This window comes from Chiloscyllium plagiosum, chromosome 16 (assembly GCF_004010195.1).
Source record: "Chiloscyllium plagiosum isolate BGI_BamShark_2017 chromosome 16, ASM401019v2, whole genome shotgun sequence".
NCBI lineage: Eukaryota > Metazoa > Chordata > Chondrichthyes > Orectolobiformes > Hemiscylliidae > Chiloscyllium > Chiloscyllium plagiosum.
In genome coordinates, this window is record NC_057725.1 from 23657714 (window position 1) to 23675403 (window position 17690).

Consider the following 17690-nt stretch of genomic DNA (forward strand, 5'->3'; position numbering starts at 1 on the left):
GAGCTACAGAAAATGGGGGAGATACTAAATAAGTATTTTGCATCAGTGTTTACTGTGGAAAAGGATATGGAAGATATAGGCTGTAGGGAAATAGATGGTGACATCTTGCAAAATGTCCAGATTACAGAGGAGGAAGTGCTGGATGTCTTGAAATGGTTAAAGGTGGATAAATCCCCAGGACCTGATCAGGTGTACCTGAGAGCTCTGTGGGAATCTAGAGAAGTGATTGCTGGGCCTCTTGCTGAGATATTTGTATCATCGATAGTCACAGGTGAGGTGCCGGAAGACTGGAGGTTGGCAAACGTGGTGCCACTGTTTAAGAAGGGTGGTAAGGACAAGCCAGGTAACTATAGACCGGTGAGCCTGACCTCGATGGTGGGCAAGTTGTTGGAGGGAATCCTGAGGGACAGGATATACATGTATTTGGAAAGGCAAGGACTGATTCGGGATAGTCAACATGGCTTTGTGAGTGGGAAATCATATCTCACAAACTTGATTGAGTTTTTTGATGAAATAACAAAGAAGATTGATGAGGGCAGAGCAGGTAGATGTGATCTATATGGACTTCAGTAAGGTATTCGACAAGGTTCCCCATGGAACACTGATTAGCAAGGTTAGATATCATGGGAATACAGGGAGAACTAACCATTTGGATACAGAACGTGCTCAAAGGTAGAAGACAGAGGGTGGTGGTGGAGGGTTATTTTTCAGACTGGAGGCCTGTGACCAGTGGAGTGCCACAAGGATCGGTGCTGGACCCTTCTACTTTTGGTCATTTAACATAAATGATTTGGATGCGAGCATAAGAGGTACAGTTAGTAAGTTTGCAGATGACACCAAAATTGGAGGTGTAGTGGACAGCGAAGATGATTACCTCAGATTACAACAGGATCTAGACCAGATGGGCTAATGGGCTGAGAAGTGTCGGATGGAGTTTAATTCAGATAAATGCGAAGTGCTGCATTTTGGGAAAGTAAATCTTAGCAGGACTTATACACTTAATGGTAAGGTCTTAAGGGGAGTGTTGCTGATCAAAGAGACCTTGGAGTGCAGATTCATAGCTCCTTGAAAGTGGAGTCACAGGTGGATAGGATAATGAAGAAGGCGTTTGGTATGCTTTCCTTTATTGGTCAGAGTATTGAGTACAGGAGTTGGGAGGTCGTGTTGCGGCTGTACAGGACATTGGTTAGGCCACTGTTGGAATATTGCGTGCAATTCTGGTCTCCTTCCTATCGGAAAGTTGTGAAACTTGAAAGGGTTCAGAAAAGACTTGCAAGTATGTTGCCAGGGTTGGAGGATCTGAGCTGCAGGGAGAGGCTGAACAGGCTGGGGCTGTTTTCCCTGGAGCGTCGGAGGTTTACAAAATTATGAGTGGCATGGATAGGATAAATAGGCAAAGTCTTTTCCCTGGGGTCGGGGAGTCCAGAACTAGAGGGCATAGGTTTAGGGTGAGAGGGGAAAGATATAAAAGAGACCTAAGGGGCAACCTTTTCATGCAGAGGGTGGTACGTGTATGGAATGAGCTGCCAGAGGATGTGGTGGAGGCTGTTACAATTGCAACATTTAAAAGGCATTTGGATGGGTATATGAATAGGAAGGATTTGGAGGGATATGGGCCGGGTGCTGGCAGGTGGGACTAGATTGGGTTGGGATATCTGGTCGGCATGGACGGGTTGGACCGACGGGTCTGTTTCCATGATGTACATCTCTGACTCTATGATTCAGAAACATGACTCACTACCAGCTTCTCGAGAGCATTTGAGTATGGACAGAAAAAAAAGCATTTTGAAACACTAACATCCCACAAATAAATATATAAAATGATCAGCTAATTTGACATTGACTAGGTATTTGAACCTTGAATCTTCTGACCTATATTTAAGGTTTGGGTTACTGAGTCATGCAGACTGCGATGTAGAGCTCTACTTATTTTTCTTGAGCACCAAGTTCCCATTTATTTTAAAAAGTTGTTTAAAGAAGAATACACCATGGTGCAAGTGATCAGACCTGCACGAATGAAAATTCTTTGATTGCACCTGCCAGCTGCATTGACAAAGGAATTGTGTAATTATTTTAAAGTTACTAATTCTTATAAGATGAATATTTCAGTTCAGTTGGTGGCAGTCTGAAAGGAAATCCGTATTCTACAGTCTTAAATCTCTTTTGAAGAACAGTTGAGAGAGAGGCAAATAAATGTATGCCAATGTCTTTCTTTCTAACTTTTGTGTGGCAACAATCAATGGAACCAACTCCTGTTACTGCTGGGGAAAAAATGAATCAATGTTAGAGGTTAATGTATTCCATATATTTGAATTCATCATTTAATTTCCCTTTACAGTGCATTGTTGTGTTAATAAGGCTAAATAAACTAGATTATACGATTGATAAGCAAGCTTTCAAGATCATAGATCAAGATATCAGAAGCCATTATGCATCCAATTTCTAGATGCTGGCTTAAAAAAAAAGCCGATCTAATACAAATGTGAAAAATTCAGGATAAAAAGACTTTTTTTTATTATAGTATTTATGAGGCAAACTTGTAATTTGTCCCCGAGGTCACATCACATCTCTGCTCTGCTTTGGCTGTAGTCCATTTCACAGTGTGAAGTTACTGGTACATATTTAGCAGAGGAGTGCTGCTTCGACAAGCTCTATTCAAATGTAAATAGCTTTTGGTTTCTTGATGTATTACCATAAAAAAAAATCTTTACCGACCAAATAATCCAGTTTATTCAGACCTGTTAATACACTGCTATGCTACAGAATAAAGTAAAATGCTGCATTCAAGTTCATAACTAACTAAATAGATTTTTTTAAAACTAACTCCGATACACTGTCCACTTGAGCACTCAAAGGATACTGGGTAGTCATAAGATTTCCGGCAATTTCAAAGTGGGTAAATGACTGAATGAAGTTAATGACTGAATGGAGAAATGTTTTCGACTGAATTGTCACATAATCCTTAAGGTTTTAAGGAGAAATTCTTACATGTTTCTAAGCATCTCAGTAGTGCCTCATAGTGGTGCTTTATACTGGGAATGACATATGTGCAGAACTCCAGCTAAGGTGACATTAAAGGAAAGAGTTCATCTTTCCATTCACCATCTCTGTTCACATCATTAGAATGGACACTCATGATCAGTGTTCCCTATAGGTCCTGTAGCCGGACAACAATATGATGGATTCTGATGCACAAGATGACACAAGTTTATGTGTGTGCACAGCCATGCAAGAAAAAAATTAAAGGGCTTGAGTACTTAAATAAATCAGCCAGCCTCTTTTAAAAAAAACACACATACAGCACCTTGCCCATGATGTTACCAGAAAAAGAAAATAAATTGTAAGAAGGCGAAAGGTGAATTCTGTGTTTCTAATTTTGTTAACTTTGACGCAAGGTCTCAGAGATTACGTAGCACAGTAGAATACATAAAAAGAGGAACCTGAAGTTATGCATATTGCACTTACCTTCCGTGAATTTATAATGATCATTGTCCAACCCACCACTAATTTAAATCACTCGAGTGTTTCCGTCAAAATCCAATGTTTTTGCAGCTGTCGTGTGTAATTGCCTTTACTGTTTCTCTACGCTTCAGAGGTGCACATAAATACACTTGCGTGTCTTGGCGCAGGTGGATCTCTCAGTTTGTTTCTCGGGAACTTAAGCATTTATCTTGTATTTTTAATGATACCACATGAAAGTTCTGGCTCAAACAATAGGTTAAAAAGGGAAAAATGTATTTCTGTGTTTACATTAATTTCAACAAAAATCTCAATACTGCCAGAAGACACACAAAATTCAATACGAAATCAAATATGGTTGAACAAGATTTGACAGAGTATGATCTGTCAATTGGAAAGCACTGAATCAAGCAATTGACTTGCTTATCCATGTGCTAAATGAGTAAAGAAAGCACTTGAGAATGTATCAGCTTCATTGTCATCGCAATCTAATCATTGTGAAGATAACATACAAGTGACATAAAATGACCGCAGGCTCAAAAGCCCCCTTAAGGCCCACCAGCTCGATCTTCCATGCTTGTAAGCCCCAGTTATTTCAACAGATTGCTCCTGATTTATGCAACAATGTCACGGTTTAAAACTCAGACAAGCTCTTGAGACTGAACGATTCATTATCATTTGTTGTAATAGTGCTGTATGTTATCCTGCAGATAACTAACTGTATGACCCAACAAAAGCTTGTTCACTAGTAGTATACACTGCAGGGGCTATTAAAAACCAAAAAAATGCCATTTTCCAAGATTACTAAAGTAACTGCAATTCATCTGTAAACAAAATTGTAGGATGCAAAAGCTTCTCAATGACATGTTTGTGTACTTTGGGCAATATATAAGCTGTCACAGCATGAAATCAATTTTCTGCCTAGGTTCATCTTGAATCTGAGATTTCTAACACATTAGTGTTGCAATTAGAAACATTTAGCAGCAGACAGTAGACTGAAAGCCAGCAGTCTGCTATCTGACAGTTTCTGCCTGTTCCTCTCTTCCAGCCTATCCATGCTTAAGCAATGAAGAGAAAAACACAAGTTGCAGTTGCCTCCAATAATAAATTTATCTACTTTGCAACTTCTGAGGAAAGAAAAGCTTTCCCCCAGCTATTCAACTAAGCCAGATTACTCACACTTAGTTGGTTCAGGTAGGCCTTAGCAAGCTTCCCACTGAGCCTGGGAATTTGTAAAACGAGGCCTATTCACAATTCTCTGACACAGACCATGCTTTTATTACTTACTGTTTTATTATAGTAAGATCTGTCTCCACCCAGCTTGTAGAAGCAATACTCTTTCTTGTGAACTTAAAAAAAGGTTATCCCCCACCTTAATCCGTACAGCGTTGTGGATTAAAGACACCAGTGTGCCCTGGGATCCTCTGAGTAGACCCTGGAAATTTCTTGTTTCTTCTCTTTGCTTTCTTAGAAAACACTACCGGGGCCTCAGTGAGGATTTGCATCTGAAATAGACTACCTGGTGCTTTCCTGAATGAAGACATCAGATCAAAGTTCAGTTAGTCAGGGCCTTGCTAAAATGTTAAGGAGACTAGGATGTACACAATGAAAAGATGAGCTCTAGCAGAGAATGCAATAAAAACATTGTGATGGGTAATCCAGATAAAGACTAGATTATACAGACCAAAGGACGACCCTGTATAAATTGTTTTCAGTGCTTCTCCAACAATAAATTCACTCTCCTAGGATGCATTTACAACAGCATATCTTGCCGAAGAGTATGAGTCTGTTTCTATATTTATACTGTAAGAATTTTCAAGCAAACAATATTATTGTTAATGTTATCATAATGAAACTGTAAAAGTGTTAAGATAGTAACTAGTCAGTTTCTCTCAGATATTACTCCACTGCTATTTCAATTAGCACACAAATGCATATAAAGGTGTCCAGAACATTATTTATAACATTAAAGTGCTATTATTGAAATCTATAATTTATACATCACCCCTCATTAATCTTAGGTTTTGTAAATTTATGCTTATTATTCATTGAGAAAGTCTTCAATTCATCCCTAAATATCTTGCAGTCAACTCAGTCTTTGTATTCCTTCCATCACGTGACTGACCAGGAATCTTTCCTGATCTTGCCACTTTCCATTGGTGTGAGTTGAAAGGGTTGGCCAGCTGACGATCAAATTATTTGGCCGTGTTGTGAACACCCCTTGTTTGGCCATCAAGTCTCTTGTGACTCAAACCCATATCTTCAGGCTCCAAGGACATTATCTACTGTACCACAAAACTGTCCCTATCCTTATGTAAACCTGAACAAGACCTGCCAGTATTCAGTCACATAGTGGCTTTTCCAGCATCTGCAGTCATTGTTTTTACCGATTTCGAAGCTCCTTGGATGCTGCCTGAACTGCTGTGCTCTTCCAGCACCACTAATCCAGAATCTGGTTTCCAGCATCTGCAGTCATTGTTTTTACCTAGTGGATCCTAGCTGAGCCCAACATGTCACAAACATTCTCTTATTATAAATGGATGACCTAGATAGATAGAGTTCTGTTTACAGTTTATAGTGCCGTCCACAACATCAGGATATCCAAACAGTTTGTTTTTAATTAAGTGAGTAGTTTGAGATGTAGAAAACATGGCAGCCACTTTGTACACCCAGATGCAGCCAACCTGTTAATTTGTTTTATTATTATTAAGGGTGTTCAGTGATAAACATTGGCCATTGTAGCAGGGAGACTTTTTTCCTGTACTTCAAAATGAACATTTTATGATCTTTCTAGCTGGAAAGCATGGGTCTGTAATGGAATTTTGGATGAATTTTGAATTTCAAATTCGGTTTACAAATGAGCAACTCGAGTCTCAAACCAGTGCCCTCAACTTAAATAAGTCTAATTACAGAGATATGAAGAAAGAGACATTGAAAACAACTTGGGAAAATCACTAAGGGGAAGGTCGGAGAATAAGCAATGGGAGACATTTAAGCAGATATTTCATAACACTAAACAAAAATTTATTCCAGTCAGTATGAAAAACTTGATGGGAAGGATTAATAAATGCAATCAAGGAATCAAAAACTAAGGCAAACAAAGTGATGAAGTTAATGGTAGGCCAGAGGATTGGGACTGTTTTTAGGAATCAACAGCGGATGATTAAAAAGCTGATAAAAAGGGAAAAAATTGACTATTAAAGTGAAGTGGCAAGAAATATAAAAATAAACCAGAAGACCACCTACAGGTTATTTGTATCATCGATAGTCCCAGGTGGGGTGCCGGAAAACTGGAGGTAGGCTAACATGGTGCCACTATTTAAGAAAGGTGATAAGGAAAAGCCAGGGAACTATGGACCAGTGAGCCTGACATCGTTGTTGGGCAAGTTGTTGAAGGGAATCCGGAGGGACAGGATTTACATGTATTTGGAAAGGCAAGGATTGATTAGGGATAGTTAGCATAGCTTTGTGCGTGGAAAAGCATGTCTCACCAACTTGATTGACTTTTTGAAAAAGTAACAAAGAGGATTGAGGAGGGCAGAGCAGTAGACTTGATTCTATATGGACTTCAGTAAGGTGTTCGACAAGGGTTCTCATGGGAGACTGATTAGCAAGGTTAGATCTCCTGGAATACAGGGAGAACTAGCCATTTGGATACATAACAGGTGGTCATGGAGGATTGCTTTTTAGACAGGAGGCCTGTGCCTGGAGTGGTGTCCCAGCAAATGCTGGGTCCACTGCTTTTTGTTACTTATATAAATGATTTGGATATGAAGATAGGTATATTTAGTAGATTTGCAGATGACACCAAAATTGGAAGAGTAGTGGACAGCAAAAAAGGTTACCTCAGAGTACAACATAATCTTGACCAGATGAGTCAATGGGCTGAGGAGTGACAGATGAAGTTTAATTTAGATAAATGTGGAATGCAGTATTTTGGAAAAGCAAATCTTAGCAGGATTTATAGGGAATGCTGCTGAACAAAGAGATCTTGGAATGCAGGTTCAGAGCTCCTTGAAAGTGGGCTTTTGATATGCTTTCATTTATTGGTCAGACCAGTGAGTATAAGAGTTGGGAGGTCACGTGGCTGTACAGGACATTTGGTTAGGCCACTTTTGGAATAGGGATTGCAATTCTAGTCTCCTTCCTATTGGAATGATGTTGTGAAATTTGAAAAAGTTCAGAAAAGATTTACGAGGATGTTGCAAGGTTGGAGGATTTGAGCTGTCGAAGAGGCTGAATAGGCTGGGGCTTTTTTCCCTGGAGGCTTATAGAAGTTTATAAAATCATGAGGGGCATGGATAGAATAAATAGACAAGGTCTTTTTCCCTGGGGTGGGGGAGTCCAGACCAGAGGCCATAGGTTTAGGTTGAGAGGGGAAAGATATAAAAGGGACCTAAGGAACAACTTTTTCACATACGGTGGTGCGTGTATGGATGAGCTGCCAGAGGAAGTGGTGGAGGCTGGTACAATTACCGCACTTAAAAGGATCTGGATGAGTATATGAACAGGAAGAGTGTAGCGGGATATGGGCCAAGTGCTGGCAAATGGGACTAGATTAGGTTAGGATATCTGGTCGGCATGGGCAGGTTGGACGGAAGGGTCTGTTTCCATGCCATGCATCTGACTGTAAGTCTATTAAAGGAAAGAGATTCGCTAAAGTAATTGTGGAACCCTTGAAAGTTGCAACTGGGAAAATAATAATGGGAAACAGGAAAATGGCAGTTAATTTAAATCCAGTATTTTGCATTCATGGTGAAGGACAAATTTATAATTTTGAAGATAACTAATAAGCAAGGTGTAAATAAGAGGAAAGATCTTGTAACAGTCTATCAGAAGGGACAAAGTGTTTGGCAGACTAATGGGACTAAAGGCATAGAAGTCAACCAGACCTGATGACTTTAATCTATGGATTTTAAAAAAAGTGATAACAGCGATAGTGTAACGTATTGGTTAAAAATATTTCAGAACTCATTGGATTCCAAGTGGCTTCCAGCAGATTGGAGAATTGCTTAAGTGCTATCCCTATTTAAGAAGGGAAACAGAAAGCAGGAAACTATAGACCAGTTAGATCTGTCCTTGGGGAAAATGCTCAAGTCCATGATTAACGATAAAGTAAAAAGGCATTTAAAAAAGCCTAACACCATAAAACAAAGTCAACATGGTTTTATGACAGGGGAATATCTAGCTTGATAAATTTGCTAGAGTTCTTTGAGGATATAACAAGCAAAATTGATAAGAAGAGGGTATTGGTAGAATAAAATAGTAATTGATTGTCACTTGTATTTTTTATAAAAGATATAGTGGAAAATGTTTTAATTCGCCATACTATGATGCCTGTATTAACCATGAAGTGCCACATAAAAGATGCAAGATAAGATCTCGGGTATTACGGGTATTGGTATTAGCATGAATTAAAGACTGGTTAATTTCCAGAAAACTGTGAAATTCTAATGGGTCTTTGTCATTTGGATACATGTAACTAATGTAGTGTCACAAGGGTCAGTCCTGGGGCCTCAACTATTTGCTATCTATGTTGGTCACTTGACTGGATGGGCAGAGTGTAACGTATCCAAATTTGCTAATAGTATGAAAATTGGTGGGAGGACATGTTGTGATGAGGACATAAGGAAGTTGTAAAGGGACATTGATTGAATGAATAAGTGAAAACTTGGCAGATGGAATTTCATATAGGAAAGTATGAGGTCACATGTTCTAATAGTGATATTCAAAATGAAGTCAATCATTTAAATGGGGAAAGACTGCAATAAAAGTGCAATGCAGAGGGATTTGAGTGTTCTTGTGCATGAAACACAAAATTGGCATGCAGATGCAGCAAGCAATTAAGAGGTTAAATAGAATTTTCCCCTATTTGCTGAGAGATTGGAGTATTTTTTTAAAAAAGGAAGTATTGTTAAAACTGTACAGGGTGTTGATGAGCTTCACCTGGAGAACTGTTTTAAAAAAATTGGTTCCTTATTTAATAAAGGATAAACTGGCATTCAAGGCAGTTCAAAAGAGATTTACGAGCTGATCCCTGGGATGAAGGGGTTTCGTTATCAAAAACAACTCTAAGTTAGGCCTTTATTCATTCTTAAGTTTGGAAGAATAAGGGATGTTCATATTTATAAATACAAGATACTGAGGGGAATTTACAAGCTAAATTTTGAGAGGGTATCACCACTAGTGAGGGAATCTACATAGTTACAGAATAAACACTGATTTAAAACTGACGTGAGGAAATTTCTTTTTCCCAGAGGGTAGTAAATATGTAGAAAACTCTACCTCAGAGTTGTGTAGACTAGATCATTTAAAAAGGGGGTAAATATATTTATTTTAAAATATCAGGGAGTTGAGGACTATGATGAGCTGGCAGAAAAGAGTCGAGGTCTGGGTCAAATCAGTCATGATCTTATTGAATGGCAGGGCTGGCTTAATGGGCCAAATGGCCTACTGCTTCTATTTCTTATGTTCTTACATTCTTTTACATTCACTGAGGGAATGACCAGGCCCTTTATTTCAACATTTTTAGCAGGGACTTAACACCTTTTATAATGCAACTGTCTTTTAATACTGTACTGTAATATTAGCCAAGATTTTGCACGCACTATGGAGCCAGATTTGAACCTACAAATTTCTGACGCAGATGTTAGAGTGTTACTTTCTGAGCCTCAGTTAACATTTATCAGAATGGAAACACTGATTGGCATTGTCTCGACCACTGTGGAAACATAAGACTGTCAGTATGTATTACAATCTACTGAAATCAACTCCCCTTAATCTCCGTACTTCCATACCTTTAGCTAAGAAGTCTCTAAGGGAGCTCCAGTAAAAATATTATTTTCTCATAAAAAGAAGTTTAAATTAATATTTATATATTATTTTGGTGACTTTTGTTTCTCTCTGAAAGGGAGCTATAAACCAGCAGTAAGTTCCTGATTTGACATTTGCGCCATGACATCTCAGTACGCTTATATAAAAATTTAGCATATTAAAAATTAGCACTGAAACAATGCCAATCAGTGTTTCCATTCAACTGAGGCTCAGAAAGTAACACACTAACTTTTTGAGTCAGAAATTTGTTGGTTCAAGTCTGGCTCTTGATAATATCCCATTGACATTTCCTGAAACTCACTCCAGTGCTGGTATATATTAGGTGATTTTAATTAGATCTTTAAAGTTGTGTACTTCTTTTGACAGACAGCCCTGACATCCTCCTCAAGATTTGGCCACTATTATAATGTATCTAAAACAATGAGTACCGAGCTCCAACAATCAGTCAAGTTCCATGAATTTTTCCTACCTAATGAAGTTCCATTGGATTTAGCAGTGACTGAATGTGGGTGAGTTCCTGTGTGCATTGCAAGGGGAACCTAAAAAGTATGGATTGCATAAATGACAAAACTGCAAATTTCTGTTCAGTCAACCCAGTAAATGAAGTTGCCGCACCATTTGATATTTTAAAATAGTTTTGTACAAGTATTCCCTATTGATTCAAAAAATATTTTGTTCATTCTACAATATTCTATCCTTCTGTAGAATAATTCAGAATGTTGATTACAATTTTTATGTTTACTTATCTACATACAGCCTTACTACTGTTACTTGTAGCTTACTTTAAATGTTTATCCAATTAAAAGTGCTGAATTATAAATATTAAATAATTTAACTATATATTTGATTTATTTTTGAAGTGAATAAATAGCTATATTTCATGGTTTTACTCTATAAGGGATGATCTGCAGCTGTTTCTCTTATCATTTGGTAATTAATATTCTGTTTAACTCATGCTTGACTGAGCAGATATGCATGCACAGTAACACGATTAAACCTACACCAAGTTGCTTCATTTTAAAAAAAAGGAACAAGTTTTAATTGCAAACATTCATAGAAACAGGAAAAAGATGATTTGAAAAAGCCTAGTTTCAAGTATATAATGTAGTGTGACTTGAGAAATAATTCTGCTCTGGGGAAGTTGTGATCTCTTGTCAATTCTTACAGTATAAGACCTTTTAATTTATTTCCTGTATGCTGAATTCACATCTGCTGCTTAACACTGTAGAATCTTTCTCCAATTGGTTTTGCAAGATCAGCAAATTCTCATTTCATTAGATCTTAAAAGTAGGTGGAAGGGATTAGCAGGCAGACATTATTAGCAACAGAAAACAAGTAAGTTGCTACTGAAGTTTCCATTGTACTTTGTGTACAACCTGATCAGCATGTCTCGCATTTCTTATTCAGTATTTTTAATTTACTTAGTGTCTTTTTTTGTATTTCATCTAATGACATGCAGCAATCGTCCTCTGAAACCTGTATTTCAGTAGCTGCTGGTCTAACAAGTAGCTTCCACATCGCACAAATGATTTCTCAAGCTATACTATTTGTTATACCTCATTGTAAGTAGTGTTGAGCTAAGTGACAAAGGAGGCATGACACCAACAGCCTGCATTTATACAGCACATTAGATAAAGTGTCTCAAGATACTTAATTACACTGCACATAAGTATGCATTGTCATTTGTATAGTATTTAAGTATTACTGAAAAAAGCATATTTTGTGGGAAGCTTTTCATCTTGCAGTCTTGAAGGCAAATCACAAATGTACTAATTTAAAAAGAAAACCAACATTTATGCTGTATGAGAGGAGAGTGATGATTGGTTGGCTCCTGGAATCTGAGTGGTAGAGGTGTTGTCACGCCAATTGCACCAATTAACAATAACAGACCATGAACTGTGAGGCTTTGTTTAAATTTTAAGCCATGTAAGTTGACTGTGATTGGTTAAGACCTTGCCCTGAGAAATGTACCAGCAAATGAGAGTAACGTATTTTATTGAGTTGAAACAGACACTGTACAGATACATATTCCCTCTGTGTATTAAAATATATAGCTTCCAATACATCAGCAAGTAATTAAGGGAATCAAGAGTTATGGTTTAAAGGTAAGAAAATGAAGTTGAGGATTATTAGATCAACCATGAATGAAGGAACACACTTGATGAGATGAATGGCCTACTTCTGTTCTTATATCTGTGTTCTGACTTTCAAATATGCTTCACTGCAAGCTCAACTGATAATCCTAATTTGATTGTCTACATAATTCTTTGCACACTCAAGATTATTCCACAAATGTTTTCAAATTGCAGAATCTTATCTAATTGTGGACAGTGTTATGAGTTTTGCAAGCACAGACTGAATAGGTACATTTAGTACTTTGCTTGTTTTGAACAGTGAGGGATTTAATATGATCTGCCAACCTATAAGACGTGTGGGCTACAAACCTGGCGTAACACTGGCACCAAAATTCATTCACACATCGATCATTTGTGTGCTAGACAGACCATTTTAGGTTTGACGACAGCACCTTCATAGTGAAAGTTGCCACTCATGAAACAGCATTACCACACATTGTGTGTGTGAAAAGGTCTTAATAGCAGTTAATTTCTTATTATGCATCAGTAGAGGATGGTAGACCAATGAAGAGAACACAAATTAAGAGTGGAGTTGAGGAACACATCAATGTGGGTTTCGAAAGCAGATTGTTAGAGGGACAACCAGAGTGTGATTTAAGGGTTTAGTTGATAATCTTATGAAAGTCAAAACAAGCCATTACTTTACTGAAGAAGCTACAGGAACATAAGCGTAGCTTGAGATAAATGATGTGCTAGGATTGTGTATTTTCAGACAGTGAGAAAGATAGAATTGATGATATTAATGGCAGGAACCAAAAATGTGCTTCTGCATCACGAGCTTTGGGAGAATTGTTGGCAGTGACTAACTGCAAAAAAACAATGATTCTCAAACTATTTTCCAATGTGACACCATTTTAAGACTTGAAAATTAATATGACTCCAGGGTCAGCAAAAAATACAGCAAAAAAAGTTTGCATTTGGAATACAATTATCAAAATCCAATTAAAGATCAATATAAAGTATGTCATATAAATCTGTAACAGGAAAGAATGTGATAAGGATGCAATCGACCACCTCCTGCCAATGAATATCAGATTGTTACGACACAGAAGGACGGCACTTGGCACATTTGTTCTGTTACCTAGTTCCAAACATCTGCCTTTTTCCTCCTATCCCTGCAAACAATTTTCATCCAAATAATCATCCATTGCCCTCTTGAACACTTCAATTGAACCTGCCTCCACCACATTTCTAGAAGCAACAAAACTGCAAATGCTGGATCCAAAATAGACAAGCAGGAGGCCACTCCAGAAGAAGGGTTATACCTGAAACATTGGACTTCTCCACCTCCTGATTCTGCCTGGCTTGCTGTACTCCTCTAGCCTCCTGCTTATCAACTCCACCACATTTCTAGGCAGTGTGTTAGTAACTACTTGCTGTCTGAAAATGTTTTTTTCTCACATCACCCTTGCTTCATTTAGACATCACTTTAAGACTAGAAGACATAGGAGCAGAACTTAGGCCATTCAGCCCATTGAGTCTGCTCCACCATTCAATCTTGGCTAATAATTTTCTCAAACCCATTCTCCCACTTTCTCCCCATAATCTTTAATCTCCCTGTAATCAAGAGCCTATCTATTTCCACTTTAAATATATTCAATGACCTGGTCTCCACAGCCTTCTGTGGCAGTGAATTCTATAGATTCACCATGCTCTGGCTGAAGAAGTTTCTCCTTATTACCATACTAAAAGGTCTTCCCTTTACTCAGCTCCTAGTCTCTCCTACCAATGGAGATATCTTTCTAACATCCACTCTGTCCAGGCCATTCAATATTCTGTAAGTTTCTATTAAATTATTCTTCTAAACTCCATCGAGTATAGACCCAGAGTCCTCAAATATTCCTCATATGTTAAGGTTTGCATTCCTGGGACCATTCTCGTGAGGCTCCCCTGAACACGCTTCAGGGCCGATACGTCCTTCCTGAGATATGGAGCCCAAAACTGCACACAGTACTCCAAATGTGGTCTGACCAGAACATTGTGGAGCCTCAGAAGTACATCTTTGCATTAATATTCAAGTCATCTCTAAATAAATACCATTGTTGCATTTGCCTTCCATATCAACCTGCAAGTTTATCTTGAGAGAATCCTGGACTAGAACTACCAAATCTCTTTGCACTTCAGACTTATGAATTTTCTCCACATTTAGAAAATATTCCATGCCTCCATTCTTTCTGTCAAGGTGCATGACCTCACACTATCCCACGTTGTACTCCATCTGCCATTTCTTTGCCCACTCTGCTAACCTGTGCAAAGCTTTCTGCAGCCTCCCCGCTTCCTCAATGCTACTTGTCCCTATACCTATCTTTGTATCATCTGCGACTTAGCCGGAATGCCATCAGTTCCTTCATCTAGATTGTTAATGTGTAAAGTGAAGATTGTGGTCCTAGAACTGAGCCTTGCGGAACACCGGCTGTCATCCTGAGAAAGACCCTTTTATCCCCACTTTCTGCTTTCTGCCAGATAGCCAAGCTTCTATCCATGCCAGCACCAGCCCATAACACCATGGGCCTTATTTTACTGAGCAGCCTCCTATGCTGCACCTTCTCAAAGACCTTCTTGAAGTCCAAATAGGTAACATCCACTGGCTCTCCTTGGTCTAATCTGCTTGTTACTTGCTCAAAGAATTCTAGCAGATTTGTCAGTCATGAGCTCCCCTTGATGAAACAAGCCAACTTTGCCTTATTTTACCATACACTTCCAAGTATTCAGAAATCTATGACTTCTTGTTCATTATTCTTTTACAAGCAGGAACAGCTTCTCCCTGTCTATTTTATTCAGTCCATTCATGATTTTGAAAACCTCCATTAAATATCCCCACAACCTTCTTTCCTCCGGGGAGAAAGTGCCAACTCCATCAATCTATCCTCATCCCTGAAGTTTCTTATGCCAGAAACCAATCTCATAAATTGTTTCTGCACTCTCCAATGCATTTGTATCTTTCCTATAATATGACACCTACAACTGTATGCAATACTCCAGCTGATGTCTAACAGGTTCAACATCACCTTCCTGCTCTTGTACCCTCTGCCCCTATTAATGAAGTTGAGAGCACTGTATGCTTGTTTGACTATTATCTCCACCTGCCCTGCTACCTTCAGTATGCACCCAAATCCCTCTGCTCTTTAACTCCCTTCAGAATTGTACCCTTAATTTATATTGTCTTTCAATTTTCTTCCAGCCAAAGTGCATCACCTCACACTTTGCTGCATTGAATTTAAGCTGCCATCTATCCACTCTCGCCACCAACTCATCAAAGTCTTTTTGAATTTTCACACTGGCCTCCTATAGTTCACAATTTTTGGAAACTTATTGTTTGAAATTGTCCTCTGCATACAAAGATCTACATCATTAATATATATATATATTATATATATATAGAATTCCAATAGTGACCCATGGGCAATTCCATGAAACTTTCCTCCAGATTGAAAATATCCATTGACCATTGTCTGTATTCTATCAGTTAATTTTGTATCCATGTTGCTACAGTCTCTTTTATACCATGATCTGTAACTTTCATCAAACATGTTGCACTGTGTCAAATGCCTTCTGGAAATCTCTGTATATCACATTAACACTGTTACCCTCATTGACCCTTTTCTGCTTCCTCTTCAAAAAACTTCAAGTCCATTAAACAAGATTTCTGTAGTGATTATGACAAAGTCAGCCAGTGGACCTCATTAATATGAACTCCTTGATTGGACCAATCTGGAAGCCCTGGCTGACCGATAAGAACAAGCACGTTGGACATCCTGTTCACTCTGGCACTCTGGTTCTGCGGGAGATGGATTAGTGTCAAGAGCTCTTCACAAGTAAATAACAAGTGACGAGGTGAAGGAATACCGGCCTCTGTGGAATTAGTTCAGTTTCCTCTTTAGAAATCCATGCTGATTCTGCCTAATCAACCAACTTTCTTTCCATATAATTAGTAATTTTTGCTAGAATAATTATTTTTAGAAGTTCTCCATGTCTGAAGTTAAACTAACTAGTCTATAATTGTTGGGATTGTCTTTATAACTTTTCTTGAACAATCGTCTTTGCAGTTCTCCAATCTTCTCGCAACTCCCCTGAGCCCAGGGAAAACTGAAAGATTAAGACTAGGGCCCTGCAATTTCTTCACTCACTTCCTTCAAATTCCTTGAATGTATCTGACCCTGTCCCGTGTCTTGTCAGTCTTAAGTGCCAATAATCTATCCTAGGTTTCTTCCTTATTTATTTTAGAACCTCTGTATCTGGAAGGATTTTTCTCTGTTACAATGGTCTGGGCAGCATCTTCTTCTTTTCAAAGACCTATACAAAGTATTCATTTAACACCTCAGCTATGTTCACAGCCTCCAGGTATAAATCCCCCTTTTGATCTCTGCTCAGCTCTGCTCATCCTTTAACCGTTTTATTGTTGATATGCCAAGAGAAGACTTTTGGATTTCCCTTTATGCTAGCTGCCGGTCTCTTCTCATAGTTTTTCTTTACTTCTCTGATTTGCTCTTTCACCTCCCTCCTAAACCTTCAGTATTTCTGTTTATTCTCAATTGCATTTTGTGTCTTACACCTTAAAAGCAGGTACTTTCTTTCTAATGTTAATTTCTACCTCCTTTCTCATCCAGTGAACTTTGGATTTGCAGCCCTTTCCCAATGAAGGGCTGTTGCCCAAAACATTGATTCTCCTGCTCCTCAGATGTTGCCTGACCTGCTGTGCTTTTCGAGCACCACACTGTCGGCTATGGATTTGTTTGTCCTACCTTTTCCAATAAGGGAATATACCCTGACTGTACCTGAACTATGTGCTCTTTAAAGGTGACCCATTGTTCAGCTCCTGTTCTTCCTGGCAATCCAATCAATCCTGCTCAGCTCAGTTCTTGGTTCGTTAAAGGCAGCTCTCTGCCAAATTATTTTTCTTTCTCTGGATTGTTGCACCTCATTCTCCAATACAATCCTAAATCTCATGATATCATGATCACTTTCTCCCAAATGTTGCTCCTCCCCACCCATTAATAATTGGTCCACTTGACCCACCTTATTTCCAAGGGCCAGGTTCAATAATACATCCTTCCTTTTTAGACTAGATACAACTGCTGTAGGAAACTTCTCCAAACAGAATTTAGCAATATTTGTTCCTCATTGCCCCTTACATTACCAGTATCTCAATCTATGTTTGGATAGTTGAAGTAGCCCATGTTGGCATTCCTCTGTAGCTTCCCTGTAGATTTTCTCCTTTATGTTCTTTCTGCTAGTTGGTAATTTATAAACTACACCAAACAA

The 17690-nt window shown here is 38.5% G+C and overlaps 1 protein-coding gene across 3 annotated transcripts in view; it reads left to right on the forward strand.

Moving 5' to 3' along the window:
• Positions 1-17690, forward strand: part of elp4 (elongator acetyltransferase complex subunit 4) — a 274712-nt gene that overhangs the window by 81375 nt on the left and 175647 nt on the right. For all 3 annotated transcript variants that reach the window (XM_043705557.1, XM_043705558.1, XM_043705559.1), the window contains one exon: positions 10660-10802. In XM_043705557.1, the coding sequence (XP_043561492.1) occupies positions 10660-10802 (143 nt within the window). The remainder of the gene's footprint in view (positions 1-10659; positions 10803-17690) is intronic.